The sequence below is a fragment of the Neopelma chrysocephalum genome, unplaced genomic scaffold, assembly GCF_003984885.1.
Source record: "Neopelma chrysocephalum unplaced genomic scaffold, ASM398488v2 Primary Assembly neopelma1_98, whole genome shotgun sequence".
NCBI classification, from domain to species: Eukaryota; Metazoa; Chordata; class Aves; order Passeriformes; family Pipridae; genus Neopelma; species Neopelma chrysocephalum.
Window position 1 is genome coordinate 3,022,816 of NW_020897761.1, and position 18,159 is coordinate 3,040,974.

Here is an 18,159-nt window from a genome sequence, read left to right on the forward strand (position 1 = left end):
AGTCCTGCACACCAGCTACGGCCGGCTCTGCCTCTGCAGCAGCGTTCGGCACAGGTGACATTTACACAGGCCGGAGCGGCCGCAGCCCGTCTGTCAGGTAATGCGAGGTGACAAGCGGTGCCGGGCAGTCACGAGCTGCAGCGGGGCCCCGCGGAGCACAGGGCAGCCAGACCTGTGTCGGGGGGCCAGGGCTCCGTGGCTGCACAGCCCCTGCCCACGGGCACCAAATGCAGCTCCCAGACCAGCCGGGGCTCCCACGCCAGCTGGGCAAGGCCAGCTGAGACCCTGCACCAAGCATCAGGGATTGCTGCTGCTTTTAACCACCTACTCCAGATTCAAGATCAGCTTTTTTCTGGTCCACAAGTGGGGCTGTTTGTGTCTTTCTCCCCTGTTTTCCTCCTCCATATTAATGCTTGGACAGGTAGTTGAAGAGAGGTTCAGGGAAGCCTGATACTGTGTTTATTTCTCTCCTGGAGGAGCAGGGGAAGAGAGGACAGGAGGATTGTGTGGATTCTCCGATGTGTCCGCTGCAAACATGCAGAGTGTCCAGAGAACCTGGTGCCTCAATCAACTGTCTGAAAGCTCTCTTGTACAGAAACACACACACTCTCCAGCCTTCTCCTTGTAGGAAGTAAAGCCCAAAAAGAAGGAACTTGCTTCTGGGTGCTTCACTGTTCCAAACTGCCTCTGCAAATTATCACATCATTTGTGGCAGAGAGCAGCTGGAAGTGTGCACACACACAGACACAACATCCATCCTGTTGCTTCAGTATCCAGAATAAGGATCATCTCCAATGTCAGCATAGACAACTCCACTGACATTAGAAAATATAATGAAGAAAGACCCCAAGAAGCAGTCAGTTCTCTGCATTTTGAAAACAGTGCCCTTGAGGACATAAGCAAGTGTTACACTCACTCCCCAGCCGCTGAAGAGGAGAAAGGACACAAAGATTTGACACTGCACGTCCAGCTGTGTTTCACCTCCACCTTAGCAAACTCCTAGTTCAGAGATAGTAAATGTGCATAAATAGCCTCATAAACACCATCTACATCACAGCTGATGTGTAGGTGTCTGACAGATGCACCTGCAGAGCACAAAACTCCAGGTCCACCACATCAGTGCTAAATAGCCAGGTCTGGGCTAACACAGCTAAACTGAACCAATGTTCAATAGCTTGATAAAGCCACCTCGGATACCTCTGTGCAGCAAGCACTTCACAGGTAAGGCTGGGGCAGGCATGGAAGCAGAGATTCCTCTTCTGCAAGAGTGCACAAGTCACCCCAAATACCTTGGCGAAGGAAGTAGGAAGAGAAGCACCCAGGATGCAACCAATAAAGCTGTCTTGACTTTCAAACAAATAATGGCAGGAAACCCCAGTCTCAGCAATTACATGGAATGTGGAATGACAATGCAGAGACCAGAAACACCCAAGCACTACATACACTGTCTATTTAACCAACACAGGTAGTAAGTTTGTTCTGGTTAGTGCCCCCTCAGCTCTTCAGCAAAGCCTTGAGGGAAGAAATACCCATGTTAAACACTGGGGTCTTTCTTCAACTAAGGCCCAAAGCAATCCTTGGAGCTCCCTGGTAAGCCTAGAGATGTTGATGATACTCTCAACATTCAGAGCTTTGTTTTTCATATCAGAGAGAATCAAAAGCTGGCAGTCTTCAAATAATGAAAAGCACAGTTATGCTCCTGAGATACACAGAAAAGGTTCATTTCACCAGCACAAACATTTAAAGGTGTGAGTCGCCCTGCCTGACACATGACTTTGCAGATACTTCATCTAGATCAGAAAGCACCAAGAAGTGGGAAGAGACATGCAGAGAAAGGTTGATTTCAGTAAAGGAACACGGGTGTGTGTGGGAGGTACAGCTTGGCAGGCATCTCGTCCTTGGGCATGATCTTCAAGGGGAAACACCTGTGAGAAACTCCTGAAATGATGCAGTTACATAGCACGGTACCCACGCTAACTGGAATCAAGTGAAGTGTTGCTGCTATGACTGCAGAAGTAGGCTTTGTTTAATACACAGAAGATAAACTGAAAAACTATTCCCTTTCTGGTAACATTTTTAACTGCCCAAGCAGATTCCTACAGACAGAACAGAGTGCCATGCTAATATCCTACAGAAAGGTTAGTGGTATTACCTTGCTTTTAAGGTCCAGTAACCTCTGCACTTCCATCTTCCCGCTCCACTCTAAATCAATAAATAATGCAGCCTATTCCAACATCAAGGAGCAAAACTTTCTGGAGGTGTGCTGGCATGTATGTGAGCAAGGGCTTCTCCAACAGGGACCTGCACAGGGCAGCAGAAAGTTTCCTTCAGCTCTCTGGGTAGTAGGAAGAGATGCTCCTGCTCCTCTTTGGTAATGCTCCTGTGCTTCCCTTGCAAACAGGGACCATTCAAAACCTGGCCACAAGCAGCCCTGTGTCTTGTCCAAATGTCCTTGGACATATTAAGCTATTGACCCACTGTCCAATTTCAGTCAAATCAGGCCAAGACCTCAAAATAGCATCTGCTGCTGAGCCTGCACCAGGGCAAAGACTCCTTTAGCAACTGCACATCAGGTAATTAAAAAAGAACTGCAATCCAGATTTACTCACCCTAACAAGGTATCACATCCCCCTGGTGACCACAGTAACACATAAGAGTTAGATAAAATTTCTCATCTCAAAAAAAAAAAAAAAAAGAAAAGGTTGTTGAATTTAAGGCCTAAAGGGTTTTTCATGATTGTTTGGTAAGATTTCCCGCTTGGCCAGCAGCCACCAGAAAAGAAAAATGCACAAATCCTCACAGTTGTCTTTAAACTCCTGGAGAGGCTACAGGTCCCCATTAGAAAGGATACCACTGGCTGCAAGCTCTGTGGCTGCCCCAGGCAACTAAGACAAGTGTCTCCTGCTTTAAAAAAATAAAAAATTTAAAACAAATCTGCATTTTCCTAGCTGCAGGAGATGCCCAGTCACTGGATTTTCTCACACTTTGCTGAGTCAAAGAGCCTTCTTCCGTCTTCGCATCCAGAGTTATAGGAATAGACACAGCAAGCTATGACGTGCAGGAAGAAAGCGTCCTGCAGGTCACAAAACCTGGGACCATCACACGTGAAAAAGGTGCCAACCAGCCAGGCAGCAGCCCCACTCCAGGCACAATCTGGGTTTTCCTCTCCCTATCCCCCAAACGACCTGGCCTAACCCCGCTTTGCTTGGGAGAGCTGACAAGATTGCAGCCGGAGGTGGTGTGGCCACAGGCCAAGTTACATGAGTACTAATAAAAGAGACTTTGTGGAGGAGCCAAGTTAGTTCTTGTCCCCAACCAACTGTGCCAGAGAGTGCTCAGAGAGAGAGGACAGCCAGCACAGCATCTTTCCTTGCCCTGGGAGCTGGGCTTTGGGTGAAATGCATCCTTCAGGAGAACAAAAACACATTTTGAAGCCCTTTCTTTGCTCCTATAGCTCAGCCCTAGAGCACATCTCCTGCTTTAGATGTTTAAGGGTGACTCATCTGAACACTTTCCCTGGTATTCTACAAACGCAACTGTAACATCTTAGTCTGATTGTCCTTTTCACATCACAAATCATGTGCTTATGACCAATTTGTATATGTACTTTCTCAGACAAATTTGGTGGCATTACTCAGATAGCTCCATTCAAAGTGTTATACACACACCATTGAAAACATATACTTTATTTCTAACTTAAATGCAGATAAAATTAAGGTAAAGCATATGTAACAGCCAGTTGAATGCAAAAAAAGGCAGCAAGTACATGTTGGGTTTTTTTACTTTTTTCTCCCATTATGCTCAAAATGAAGTCCAGAATTTCAGGTAACCTGAAATGCAATAAGATCTAGACATGCCAAACAGCAGCAGCCACTTCACCTTAACTTTGCCCTCCAGCAACACAGTGCAAGAACAATGAATGTTACAAGCTGACAGCCCAGAATGGACACTACCCTTTTCCACCACCCTGATGTCCCACTTTACACAGGACCAGGAACTGTTTCATAGCTGTTTTAAAGGAGGGAATAGCAAGGACCATGAACATATTGCAGGCCTGATGGAGATGGAGGTTGCCTGCATGGGTTTTGTGGTGCGTATCCCAAGGCAGTGGGAAGCTGCCACACATCCCCTCCATCCGTGGTCACCATGCTCTCTCCTGCTTCATCCCTCTCAAAGCCTGACTGCCCTCTCACACAGCCCATGGGCCCTAAAAAGTTATCTGGCCAGAGCAGCTATTGCTTTCTCAACCAGCCAAAAATCCCCCTCTGCAGACCCAACAATCCAAGGAAAGGTGGCTCCCACACCATCAAGATGTCTCAGGCTCATGGAAGCCCTCTGGCTTTGAGGGGAGTGCAGGTGTGAGTGGTAACCTGTATCCAGGGACCACAGGACAGCCTGGAGTGACTGCTTTAAAGCAGCCCTAACAAAACTTGGCCAATGCTTTTGCATCTCTGTCAGTTCGCCTGCAGAAATCACCTCTGTTTCTAACACCAAGTTACAAGTAGGGTAAAACACCAGTTAAACATACTTTTAATGAAAGTTGAAGTCCCAATATATTGAACTGCTCATGGGCTGGAGAATAGCCCCTTCACCTTTATTGGTGGGACAGAAATCCCTCTGTTCCTATTACCATTTTCCTCTCCTAGAAATCTCCCAAAGGCTCTTCTGAGCACCGTGACCCCTGTCCCTACAGGGATCTGTGCCTGGTTTCTGTGAAGATCAGTTTGAATGTCACTTTTCTTTCAGTTCCTTGCAAATCTGTAATACTCAATAAATTAAACACAAATAACACTTTCATTGTTTCGGTCTTATTGCAGCAATAGGAGAGAGTTCAGCTTGTCTTTGCTTGTTCCTTAAAAACACCAGTGAGCAACAGATTCTTCCAACGAGTCATCTCTTTTCTGCAGAAACAGCCTAAAAAGGTATTTTGGAAAGTCAAGCGCTTGTGAAACTTGCAGATGACTTGATGCAATACCAGTGACTTTTCTGGAGTTGGAGAATTACCAGAGGTGAGCATCTGGTGCAAGAGGGAGGGGGAAAAACATACACATAGTGAGAACATCCCATGTGCAATTCCATGTCTGCACGAACCTCTTCTCTAGCAGAGAAATAACAGGCTGATGTGCACAGCCTGGGGGCCTCCAGAGCAAGACTTGAAGGCATTTACCCACCTTCAAGGGCTGGGAACAACTTTTCCATAGTAAGACTTTCCACATCCATAAACAACAATGCATCTATATTTCCTGGAGCAGCACCAGTACTTCTGTCAGCAGTCAATACACGGGTGCTCCCAACCCCTCACAGCCAAGCACTCCAACCTGCCCACTCCCTGCCTCGGTTGGGGAGCACCCAACAGATCCTCAACGTCTTCCCCACGTTAGGACAAGAGAAATAACTTCAGATAAAAATAATGAGCGAGCTCCAGTAATTCCAAAGTCCATTTCCCAAGAGCAGCTGTGGTTTCTGCAACCAGAACTCGCTCACACCAGTGTGCATGGGGGTATCACAGCCTTGCAGCCCCAGCCCTTTGCTGTCTCCCTGGGCAGCCTCACTTGGCTAATCTGACACAGCTTCACACGATTATGGTGGTATCTGTGTCACAAGAGCAGGACACAGCCACCGGGCAAGGAAAGAGCCCGCTTAAGATTTTCTTGGGGGGTGTTTTATGTTCTAAAAGTAATTTTTTCCTCCAACAACTTAATAAAAATGAAATCCAAAAGATGCTTACTGGGTTTAATCCTGCTCTTTCAATGAATAGATTCAGTCCCTCACATGTGGACACACACATGCATCACCCAAATTATATACTAAACTTCAAAGCAGAGTGCAATGGTTTGACTCAAGCCTGCATAATTTCAGGCAGCCTGGTTTGGCTGTGCAGAAGTTCACAGCACACATAACCACAGGACAGCTTCAATCACAAGCACACAGGCACCGCGGGTTACAGCCACATACAAGCTAGGTTAAACAGGTTTTTAAATTCCCTTTACCCCCCCTCACAGTCCTACTGTGGGATCAGTTCCTCCACCTAACCCAGAAGGCACAGATTGCAAACGCAAGTAAAATACTTACTGCCAAAGCCTGCAGGAAACTTAATGAAGTGAGGATAATTCCCATACATGTTTAATCTTCAGTTCATCGCTTGCCTTTCTAAACACAACTGCCTGCTCTAACTTCAAAGCTGCCCGGAGCGCAGCGCAGCCCGCCGGGGTCGGGACATGGCTCTGCAGGAGCAGGGGCTCTCGGAGGGTGCCAGGGCAGCTGCCTCCTCCCGTGGCCTCATCCTTGCTTCACGCCGGCAGCAGCTGCTCGCCGGGATGAGACATGCTCTTGTTCTCCGCCGCTCAGGGCTGGCTCCCGTGCTCAGCTGTCTCGGCTCCCTGCAAATTCACGGCGGACCGTCCAGGGAGCATAATCGCCCAGATAAGATGCCAATCAATGCATGACGGCTCCGGTATAGATCAGAAATTGGGAGGAGGGGGAGAGGTTAAGTCGTTTAGGGGAGGAGCATCGTGGGGAAGGAGGCGGCGGGGGGGCTTTGCTTTTCCACCAGTGGAGACTTGCTGCAGCGTATTAGTTACACCAGCCCCAGCCATGTGGAGGGTTCTCTGGCCAGGCGAAGGACCAACCCTCATCCAAATGATGATGATGATGATGATGATGATGATGATGATGATGATGGGCTGGCCAACAGCTCATGTGCAACCAACCCAGCACTTTGGGGCTTTGCGGGAACAGAGTTCCACACTCCCATTCCACACCAAACCATGCCTCAGCTGTGCTCCCAAAATCACGTCATGGCCCTGTGGTGCTGGACTGCAGCCACCCCCAGGAAATGCAGCCCTGATGGGCTGAGGAGGACCAGGACCTTCTTGGGGCTAGTGGAGCTAGAATTTCAATTCCCATTCTCTACTCCACCCAAAGGAGTCCAAAAACCACCCAAATCACACAAAAAAAACATCATTAACCAGTTGCTAAAGTTGCATGGGATGAGAAGAGGTGGGACACAGGACAGAACCCTGGGGGCTCAATCTGTGCCACACAGAGTCAGTAAAGTGTTCACAGCCATGGCAGCAGAGTGCAGTACGCTTCACAGACAGTCCCATACTTACATCCACAACTTCAATTAAATGCCCACCCATCCTGACAATGAAGTTCTGCAGAAAAGGGGTAGAAATAAGCAAAAATAAGTAGCCAGTTGCCAGACTGGGGCAAAGCTACATGCAGTCTCCAGCACTGCCTCCTCCTGGTACTCTGAAGCAGGAGCAGTTCCCTGCCTCACAAGCCCCCTACCAAACCCATGCAATTCTGGGGAAAGGCAGGGATGCAGGTAACAGCACAGCCCTCTGTTTCTGGTTTCTGATCTGGGAGACTTCGAATGAAGTCACCTCAAAGGATAGGAAGAGAGAAGAATTTTGCTAAAGGTTGTAAAGCAAACAGAGACCAAGACCACATGTGTGTTGGAAGAGAAGGTGGGTTGCAGCCCTATTGTTGGCACAAGCCACGTGGCAGAGATAGGGGGCACAGGGCTAGCAAGGTGCTTTGCCATTCCAGGGAGAGCACAAATCCCCACATACAGGATGGAGAGCATGCCATGCAAACAGCAAGACAAAATGAGGGAAGAGCAGATTAGGATGTTTGGCATCCTTCAAGGGCCTTCTGGCACTTGGCTCCCTTCAGGACACCCAAGGACCCATGCTGCCCTTTGGCACTAAACACGCTGGAAGAAAGGCATGGAATATGCCAGCCCAGCAGCAGCTCAGGCAGATGCTGACTGAGGTGCTGTCAACCCTGAGATACCACGTGTGCAGGAGAAGGAAAGGTTACCCTTGTTAGCTCTGTTTCTTCCTTCGCTCTCAGACATTGCCATATCCATTTATCTCTAGCTAGAGTTTAAGCAAGGGAAAGGGCTTTTCCCTCCCTAATATTAACAACTTCTAAATTATTTTTAAAATGTGATCTGGTTTCCTTGCATTTCTGCTCTGCACCTGTGTGTGATGACTTGGTTATGTGCAGTATTAGGAGGATACTGTGACATGGATGTACAGCTCTTTATGGGCAGCAGTTACATCATATCAACTCCAGGACTTTGGAGTTTACCTGGGAATGAGAAGCTAACATTTGGGAGTGCATCTCCATGTAGCAGAACAAATAGATAACCTGCCTGCTGTCAAGAGTGAGGAGGTTTGCAGGCAGTAGTATCAGCATTCTGTATAGCCCATTAGCTCTAGCACAGGTTTACACACGCTGGCTTTTCTCACAGATTAAAAAAAAAAAAAAGGAGATCAGTATTCAGAGTAGGTTCTACTGAGGCAAAAAAACCCAAGCAACTGCAGTCTCACAGGGGGAATACAAACAGCAGAGATCACTCTTGTATCTTCTATCTGGCCACCTTTCACATCTCATTTGTTTTATTGCACAAACATTAATGGCACTGCAGAACTGTTTCAGGGGAGACCAGGCAGTCGAGCACCACGGTTACACATCTCAAGGTTTGAGTTCCAGGGAAGGGAGACCAGAGGGTTTGATAACCACCACAAGAGCATAACACAGCAGCATCTAATTGTGGTGCTACGTCCTGTCCCACTCCCTGTTCAGCTGAGCTTGTGTCCTCCCCTGCCACCACTGCAATATACAACAAGGACATCCCCAGCAAACACCCTCAGCAGGGGCCAGTCATCCGGCCAGTGTTCACAGACACATCCAGGTGCAGAAGATGTAGGCACAGCTCCTGTTTCAGTGGATGCTGCCCCACATTCCACCCTGTCTAGTCCGAGTGACATCAAACCCAGAAACCGCAGGATTTCTAACCTGTAGGAAAAGTTTGCTATTTCAGGATAACACTGGCTTTGCTTCTGTCACTGTCCTTTAACAGCCACACTGGGGATCCTTGTTGGGGCCAGGAGACAAGAGCCAGGCACAAGCCAGGGATGCCTCAATGCCTCACAGGCAGAGACCCAGGGCACTGCTGAGGAACAGGCTGCAAGGTGGCTTGTTTCAATCTCCGGATAGAAAATTGGATTTCTCAGCAGAGCAAGTTTTTTTCCTCTGTGACAAGACCGAAAGGAACATTTTTCAATCAAAAACCCCAGCAAACAATCTGCTTCCAAAAGAAGTGATTTTCACACCCACACCCTCAATAAGATCCAAGATTTCCACAGAAGAGAGGGACTTTGTGCAGTCCCACACAACAACCTGCCAGGGAGATGTTTCTTTGGTCTGGTGTCACAGGAAAGCTCTGGCATGATGGGAAGCCTGCCTGTCCAGCACCCCCTCAGAGACCTTTCCTATCATCTGTCCATCACCCTGCAGAGATGCACCAGGGCCATCTATCCCCAGTCACCAAGTGCCCACCAGCACTCAGAACTGAGATGCTGTTTTGAGACAACTCCACTCTTGCACAACAGTTCTGCTTTCACCTGCTTGAGTCACATCTCCCTATCTTCCCAGGCTGGCTCATCCCTTGCCCTCAGGCCAAACAAGAGGGTTGTGCCCTTGCCAAGCAGCCGTGGGACAGAGCAGGGCAGAGCCAAGCTGCATGTTCAGTTCAGCCCCAGCAGCTCTGGGCACAGGGAGGTGTGAGCAGTGAAGCGGCTTTGCGTTCTAAGCACCAACCGTGCCGAGATTTACTAGTACCATTAATTCTTACCCACCGCATGGGATCTCAGAAGCTTTAACTCCATGCTAATGAAGTTTTAGTAGGGAATTATTTTTATTGATCTGCCCGGAGCAAAGAGCCTGATTTTAGTCCAGCTCTGTCAGCACACCCTTCCCCATAGCTCTTTTCTTTCAGCTTAAAAGAAAGGGGAGAGGAAAGAAGACAAAATATCTCTGAGCTCCTTAAAAACGTTGGCAGTCCCAAGCAGTAAGTGGATTACTTTATTGATTTTTAGCAGATCTGGGTTAGTGAGTGCTTAGTGCTGCAGAACACATGCACACACTGAGCAACTTCAAGGAAAGCCCTCCAGGCCCTTTCCTCAGGCAAGTCAAGCATCAGGCAATTAACTTAGGAGACCATCATGGATTTTTGAGTGTGGAGAAGCTCCAGCCCCTGTACCCAAATCAGTCTGTGACAGACAGACTCCAGGACCCAGTCCAGTCTCTCTTAAGCAGTGCTGCAGGACCATACAGGAGGCAGCCCCCCAGTTTCTACTAGAATAGAACAATGCACTGCTTCAAGTTATTGAATGTTTTTATTCCACCACCTTCCCTTATGTAAAAGGAGAAGACATTATGACTGCCACTGTCAATTTAGGAAGGAAAACTATTGCCGTGCTGCACCCAGATGGGACTCAGTGCTGTTGATGGGCATCCAGCAGCCACACCTGGGGGCATCAGTCAGGGCAGGACTCCCAACAAAGCAGTGCTGCTCAAGCCAGCCGAGAAGTTAATGTCCTGTTGGGATCCCTAACTCACTCACCTCCCAGTCAGCTTTCCAAGGCCACTGTACTGCAGACAGTACTTCAGCAGTGTGTTGGAATAGCATCTCAAAGAGCTCCTGGTACTGCTCCACCAAGCCTTCTAGGATGCTGGTCTCCGGCACCAGATTCTAAACGTGGAAGGCTTACCATTTATTCCACCCTGCCCCAGAACCAGGAAAGCTAAAAATTAAACATGGTCCCCTTTTTTCTTTTCCTTGAACCAGGAAAATGCCAAACATGACCAAGAATTCCATCGGGCCCCCACCCCATCTCTGCTTAAAGACTAAGGCACTCTGTGTTTATGCTGATGTCACATGTATGACCAAATAAAAAGGTGGCAGCTGTCATAATCCTACAGCTGCACATGTATCTTCCTCCTGACACTGCTCCAGAATGAGAGACTCCCAGAGAAAACCCACTGCCCATGGGGTGTTGCTCTTGGAGCTGGGCCTCCCTTCACAGGGCTAGTAAGAAGCAATAGGGGCTACCAGGTTGAGAGCCCCAGGAGCCAAAATGCCCATTTTCCTCCCTGCTGGCCTCCAAGAGCAGACATACAGACACCAAGTGACACTCTCAGGGCCAAACAGGGAGTCAGCAGCAGAGCAGGGACTTGAATATGGGTTTCTCCAGGCTAACCAATGGACTGGGTCAACCTTATTCATCTGTTGTACTGGTTGGCATTGGCCTGGCACAGCCAAAAGTCATCAAAAGGCAAGGTGCCTCCTGTGATTCCCTGGAGATAGAGAGGAAGGGGGCTGCTGCATCAGCCCTTCCCCACCTAGCCCTGCCCTTTCTCACCACTGTCTCATGTCCAGCAATAACCACAGACACCAAGCTAATGAAATTACCCCCAGAGCCCCACCAGGCTAATGCAATTACCAGCAGCAGCACATTCAAACAGCAGCACCACAACCACACCTGCAGTAACACAGTCTGCCCTCTCCTTCTCCCCAGGCTTTCCCTATCTCTCCCCGAGCCCTACAATTGCCACCCAACGTGTCCTCTCCCCAAGGTCGGGAGGGCAGGGGCCACCGCTCCCGGTGCCAGGCTGCTCCAGGGAGGGCACTGCCTACCTTGCAGGAAGCACCGTCCCACGCAGCCAAGCGCAGCCTCTGAGGGCAAATAATTCCCAGCGTGTTTAAACCTTGGGAGACCTTCAATTACCAGCACCATAATGAGGCCCTGGACACTAATCAGCGGTGTCACCGAATCCTCTTACGCCTGCCTAAGCACCTCCAGCAGCTTTGCTGGTTGCAGAGCCCAGCTGCCCACTCCTGCAGGGAATTACCTCCCCAGACAGGCACCAGTGGTGGCACATGCACATTTTGACACAGGTGCAGGCAAGACACTTGGAGAAATCGGTGCCAGTGGGACAGAGATACCTGAGCAAGGCCTCTGTCCAGCCCAGAGGGCACCTGGGACAAAGCCCACACTGGAGATGCACTGGAGTAGATAAACATTACTAAACTAGTAGAGAAGACATTTTAATGCTACTGCTCCCTATTTGAGATGCAAAGGGCAGATTTACATCTGTACCATCAAGCCAAGCTCCTTCCCTGAGATGCTTCAAAAGAGTTCTGAGCTCCTAACTGTGGATGGCAGGTGACCCCGTCTCGCTTCGCTCCTCTGCTCTGGCACTCGTTCACGGGGTGACAGGCAGCTCCCTCCGCACATCCGCTCTGACTCACGCTTTCTTCTCCAACAATGCATTTTTTAATATCATGCGGGGAGCAAAAACAACAGGTCCACTATAACGCTGAGATATCCCGAGGCAGAAAATCCACTCGGAGCCCAGCTAGAGAGAGTCAAGTCAATTAGACACTTTCTGGGGCGTCAAGCTGCCAACAATCGCAGCCTTTGTACCAGCGAAGAATCACTGCCTATGTGCTTCCCAGCCACTCCCCCTTGACAGAGCAGAAAGGTCAGCAGTGGTAGCATCATGGAAAAGCATGCAACAAAGTATTCCTGGGAAGGTGGATCCAAAAAAGTAGCCATTTGGACCCTCTGAAAAATAATTTTTTTTTGTCAAAAGCATCCATTGCTTTGGGTTGGGTTTGCAAGGGAATAAGCAAGCCCATAACTGATCAAGGGAAGCAAGTTGTGTAATCTTTTTGGATTTCAGTAAAGATTTCGATACTGTCTCCCCCAGTATATTTCTGAACAAAATGCCCAGCCCACAGCTGGATAAACACATCAGGCAGAGGGTGAGCTATTGGTTCACAGGCTGAGCACAGAGTGCAACACTGAATGGGGTAACATCAGATTGGCCACTTGTCACTAGTGGGATTCCACAGGGCTCCATCTTGGGCTGAGTGCTCTTCAACATCTTCATAAATGACTTCGACGCAGGACTGAAAGGGATGCTGAGCAAGTTTGCAGATGACAAAAAACTGGGAGGAGCTGTTGGCTCCCTCGAAGTCAGGGAGGCCCTGCAGAGAGACCTCGACAAATCAGAGGACTGGGCAATCACCAACCAGAGGAAGTTCAACAAGGGGAAGTGCCAGATTCTGCACCTGGGATGGGCCAACCCTGGATGTACTAGGGAATGAGATGCTGGAAAGAAGTGCTGAGAAAGGGACCTGAGGGCCCTGGTCGATGGCCAGTTGGCCATGAGTCAGCAGTGCCCTGGCAGCCAGGAGGGCCAACCATGTCCTGGGGGGCATCAGGCACAGCATCACCAGCCAGGCGAGGGAGGGGAGTGTCCTGCTCTGCTCTGCACTGGGGCGGCCTCACCTTGAATATTGTGGCAGTTTTGGGCAGCACAATATAAGAAAGATATTAAGCCATTAGAGAGTGCCCAAAGGAACGCAAAAAAGATGGTGAAGGCCCTTGAGGGGAAGCCGTGTGAGGAGCAGCTGAGGCCACTTGTTCTGTTCAGTCTGGAGAAGAGGAGACTGAGGGGAGACCTCATCTGCTGGACCTGGCACGTGCTGATGGCCACCAGAGCTCAACACAGAGTGGGAAAGGTCTTGTCACAGCATTGCCCTGCACAAGGCCACAAAGGGCTCCCACCTGCATCCCCCCCGCAGGCGCCACAGCCTGCTGTGCACCTGGGGGCTTTGCTTGCTACTCTCACGCTGTGCATCCCCACGTTCATGCTTTTACATTTCCTCCTGCTTCAGCAAGTGCAAAACTCCAGAGACAACCTGTCAATCTCCATCACATCTGGCTGCCTCAGATGGTCTATTTATACCAGACAGGCAAACGTGGCTACCTTGGAGTTCAAGGTAACAAGGGTTATTTCTGCACTCAGTAGCTCCATTCTCAGGGGAGGAAGGCTTGAAGGTATCCAAGAGGAACAGCTTCACCTCAAGGGCTAGCACCAATACCTTCATGGCTGAGGGCACAGCCATAGGCCCCAAGGTCCAAGCCAGGCCCCAAAAGCCCAGAAGGTTGATAACTGCCATAAAACACCTAATCCCAGGACCCTCTGTATCCTGCCATGGGAGAGGGGAGATCAGCATGTGCTTTTGGATTTCTAATCCAGGTCTTTCCAAGCCAGAAAGGCCACAGCTTCAAGCTTGCACACACTTGGTTTCACCACTGAGCACTGCCTGGATCAGGTGCGAGCATCTGACTTCACACTGTCACATTAATGCCATAGTGAGGGCTCCAGCTTTCTCTGAATCACTCCTGTCTCTCCTTTTATGTCTCCCATACAGCCTGCTCTCTGGCAGCCAGCGTATCTGATCCAGGATAAAGCCTGCCTTATCAAATTGGCCCATTACTGTCATTTGAAAAGATCTGTGGAAGGAGGCAGCATTACACCAGATTAGCACTGTGAGTCACACAGCCACAGAGCTTTTGATCTGGACTAAGGGCCCAAAAGCCACATTCACCATGTCACTAAGGTGCAGCTCCTGTCAGCACTTCTCAGCTATCTGCCCTTGAGTTTAGTCCTTCCTCCAGTCAAAGAGACATTTTTTATAAGCCACAGTGGGATGGTGGGGCTGCTGCCCCTCTTACAGGATGCTTGCAGCTCCTTGGGAACCAGGCAGCTTACTTGGATCCCACTTCCACTTCATTTCTGCAGATGCCACTGGCTCATTAATCCATTTTTCAGTAGATTTCAGCCTGTCCATTGGGTCCCCTGAGAGCAGAGAAGGAAATCAAATACCACAAAAACCCAAGTGTGTCTGTATGAAAGAGGGAGAGGCAGGTTTCTCAAAGCTTTGCTGTCTTCTCTAATGCACAAAAATCACCAGTTTCTGTAATGACACAATATTCCTGGGGATGGCTCTCCTGAGCTCCACTGAGTTTCAAGCAGTCTTGGAACAAGTTTTCATTGCTCCAAATACTCTGATACAGCAAACCTGGCCTAGCACTACCAGCACAGCAGTCCTGCACACTGCAAGCCCCCAGCGCACACGTAAGATGCCTCTCAGTCACCAGGGGGAAAAAACCCACCCCCAGCACATCCCCAATCAATAAACCAATCCCCATCTTTGCCTAAAGACACACCCATGTCCATGCTCTGCTGTAAACATGCCTGTGCAGCCTATTCCCAAACACCAGATCCAGAGGCATGGCAGTTGGAAGACAATGAAGCACAACCAAGTTTTTATTGCTCAAGTACATGAGGCATAAAATGCATTCAAGATGAGCTGAAGCTCAAAGAACCCCTTCATTAACTGGCAGTAAAAAAAGACAGGAGAGTGGGATATAAAGATCTCACCTTAGCCCTCACTGTCTCTGCCTCCACTGGTGGCTCAAACCACTCCACTCCTGGTAGTTTGCATCTGACCCCTAAGCCATGCAGGCATTTCCAATTCACAGAAAAGCAACAGGTTCATTTTGAGATCATCTCCTTTTAGGTACAACCAATTTCAGCTCAAGAATCTGCCAGCCCAGTCTGTTTGACATTCAGAGGACTGAGCCATCTCTTTGCCTTGCCCACACAGACACACATCTCTCATTGTTGTTCTAGCAGCTATCCTTCCCCAGGACTCGCCTTCCAGTGGCAACAGAAGGGAGACAAACACAACATGAAATTCAGCCAAAATGTTCTCCCACAAGATTGGTTCCTCAATGTTTCCCTGTAGAAAATGTTTAAAACCCTCCCTGTGCAGACGAGGGGTGGGTAAGGAGCCAGCTACAGTGAGCATCCCTCTCCTCATCAATGTGTTCCATTGCCTTTCAAACATATTCTTCTCTCAAAAGCCACATGTTCCCCTGTACCAAATGGAAAATCCACCGGTAGTTAAAGCCATGGGAACATGACAAAATTCCCTGTGCCTCAAAGAAAGGAACAGCTCTGGATCAAGACAAGGACAGACCACACCTCACAGAGCCAAGACAGCCCAGCAGCGAGCAGCAAGCACATGAAGAATTTGCAGGGATGTGGAATGACATGCTGTCACTGTCAAATATCTGTTCTCTGCCCCTCAACCTCTTCCCAGCAGAAAGAGAGAGAAAAGAGCTCCAGCCACATGTTTTGGCCCTTTCCTTTCGAGCCTCTGAGCAGAAGGAGCAGCTTCTACACAGCAGAAGCAGAGAAAGGACCTGGGATGATGTGGGCACAGCAAAACATGCTCAAGTACTGGCACTGCACTGATGTGCACTGGCTTAAGTCAGCTTATTAAAGCAAGCCCTGAAGATCCCAGAGCAGCTTCTCCACAGAGCTGTCTCCTCTGCCAGCCAGACACATCCTAGTTGAAAAATCTGGAACCCAGTTCCTTATAAGGCCATAAGCTTTCCAGACCAGCAGCACAGCCCCAAAGGTTGGTTAATTCACCAGTCCCAGAGTCTGTCCTGATAGTTGCAAAGATTGGCACTTCCCATCAGTCAGTTCCCAAGCACAGTTTGTGAGTCAGTAAGGGATGTTCCCACAGGGAACTCCGGTCATTTAAGAGCCAAGCCATACCCACACATACCAGTCTCCATGGCTCATTTAATTAATGAGGCTTTTAAATCATACCTATCCACTAAATCTTTCAGCTCCAGAGCCTAAAACACAGGACAACAAAGACCCAACATTTCAAGCACCCCAGAAATTGTGCAAGACACATCCCTCAGTACCCCAAGTACTTCTCTGAAGTACTGGGCACTTGTGCCAGGTGGGAAGCTTTCCAGAAAAGCTGCTCCCCCAAGACATAGGCTACTTCAAGATCCCAAAAGCAAAGCAGACTCAGGAAACATGTTTACATGCCATACATTGGCACACAACCTCTAACCTAGGATGACCCAGCAGCAAGGGAAGATGGGTATTGATGAACCCTTGGTCAGGTGAAATGGAAGAGCTAAAACAGTCGAGGGCCTCAGCTGACACCAACGGACACACCTCTCTGACAAACAAAACTATCCCATTTGCAATACCCAAGAGCTGCCCTGGTGCCTCTTCCTGGCTGGAAATCAGGTGGTGTGGGCTGGCTCCCAGGACCCCAAGCAAGCAAACCCAAAAGCAGAATCTCTGTCAGTGCTCTCCACATCTCCTGGTCTTATAAGAAGATGCAATTTTCTGTGCATTCCTAAACTACCTCCAGGTAAGAATCTCCCAAAACCTCCCCCATCATCTGTAACCATAGTTGGAGAAGAGCCTTGCTCGTGTTTGCTGAGCACCCTGCACAGCCACTCCCTTGGAGCAGCCACATTTCTGGCCCTTGTAACAAGTCAGCAACAAGAAAAGGTCATTTAGATCCATCACCATGTATGTGGCAGTGAATGAGGCCAGGGCTGCCAGAGAACAGCCAGGTGAGGGCCAGTCAGTGCTCGGCAGGGATCTCTGTGCAGATATCACTGTCTATTTTGTATGTATCACTGTAGATTTTGGGGGCAGCCAGTCCTGGACCCACATAGTTATCAGTGATGGAAGCAGCTGAACAGTTCAGGGCAGAGGCTGCTGGCACATACCTGATGGAGGAAGGACACTTGAGCACACTCTGCTCCTATCCTCTCTTGAAGCATCCATCATTTGCAAGATGGATGGACCTTTGGCCTGTCTGACTGCTTTTTACACCCACAAGATGCTCTCACCAGGCCCACACAGCTCTGACCTACCCCAAATCCAAGTCTCAGCTACACACAGAGGGTAAATAAATAAACATCACAGGCCCAGTTTCAAACCACAGCATCCCCTTTTCAGCCTGAAGAGGAAGGCAGTGAGGATGCAAGGACGCTTGATGCGAGATGAGATGTGACCACTCCCTGCCATCCCAGGCTCTAAAGGGCTCTTGTCTCCCCGGCCACCTGCCCCATCCCCTGCTGAGCAGGCACAGCCGCCCCCAGGGCACCTGCAGCCCTGTGCGTGCAGCCAGCGAGGGACGGCTCCCCAGCCGGCACATCAACCCTCCCCACGGGCTGACTCTCTGCACGAGATACCTGTCAGGGGCAGGGATCATCGCCTAGCACAGAAACAGGGCTGAGCTCTTCCCAGCTCCCCCCCACCATGGGTCAGCAGGGCTCAGACAGCTCCATGTGTGTGATGTGGAGGCAAGGCTGGCCAGCTCTGCTGAGTGGGATGGGTAGTTTTGCACCTCAAGTGCCCAAGGTGCTGGTGCAACTGGGGAGGAGCCCCTGCTGCCCAGGTGGTGGCCTCTCAGGGGACAGGTCTGCAAATGCACCCCCTTCTCCCTCAGCAGGACTCGGTGCCCTCTTTCACAACACAGAGCATTTGGAGGGGAAGTATTCACCTGCTCCAGGGTCCCTCTTGACTTCTGTGGTCATATATCCCTAAGAAAACCCATCCTAGAGGATGTCTCAGGCCCAGCCTGCCTGCAAGCTGCCATACCCCAAACACAAC

General features: G+C 49.6%; 1 protein-coding gene across 4 annotated transcripts in view; it reads right to left on the bottom strand.

The window, feature by feature from the left end:
- The window catches only part of RXRG (retinoid X receptor gamma), a 48,036-nt gene that overhangs the window by 15,089 nt on the left and 14,788 nt on the right, over positions 1-18,159 (bottom strand). Inside the window, exon 1 of one of the 4 annotated variants that reach the window (XM_027694658.1) lies at positions 6,073-6,256. The exons of the other annotated variants lie outside the window; for them this stretch is intronic. Within the exon in view, the coding sequence (XP_027550459.1) occupies positions 6,073-6,121 (49 nt within the window). The 5' untranslated portion in view covers positions 6,122-6,256. Of the gene's footprint in view, positions 1-6,072; positions 6,257-18,159 lie in introns of those variants that run through there. 4 annotated transcript variants of the gene reach the window in all.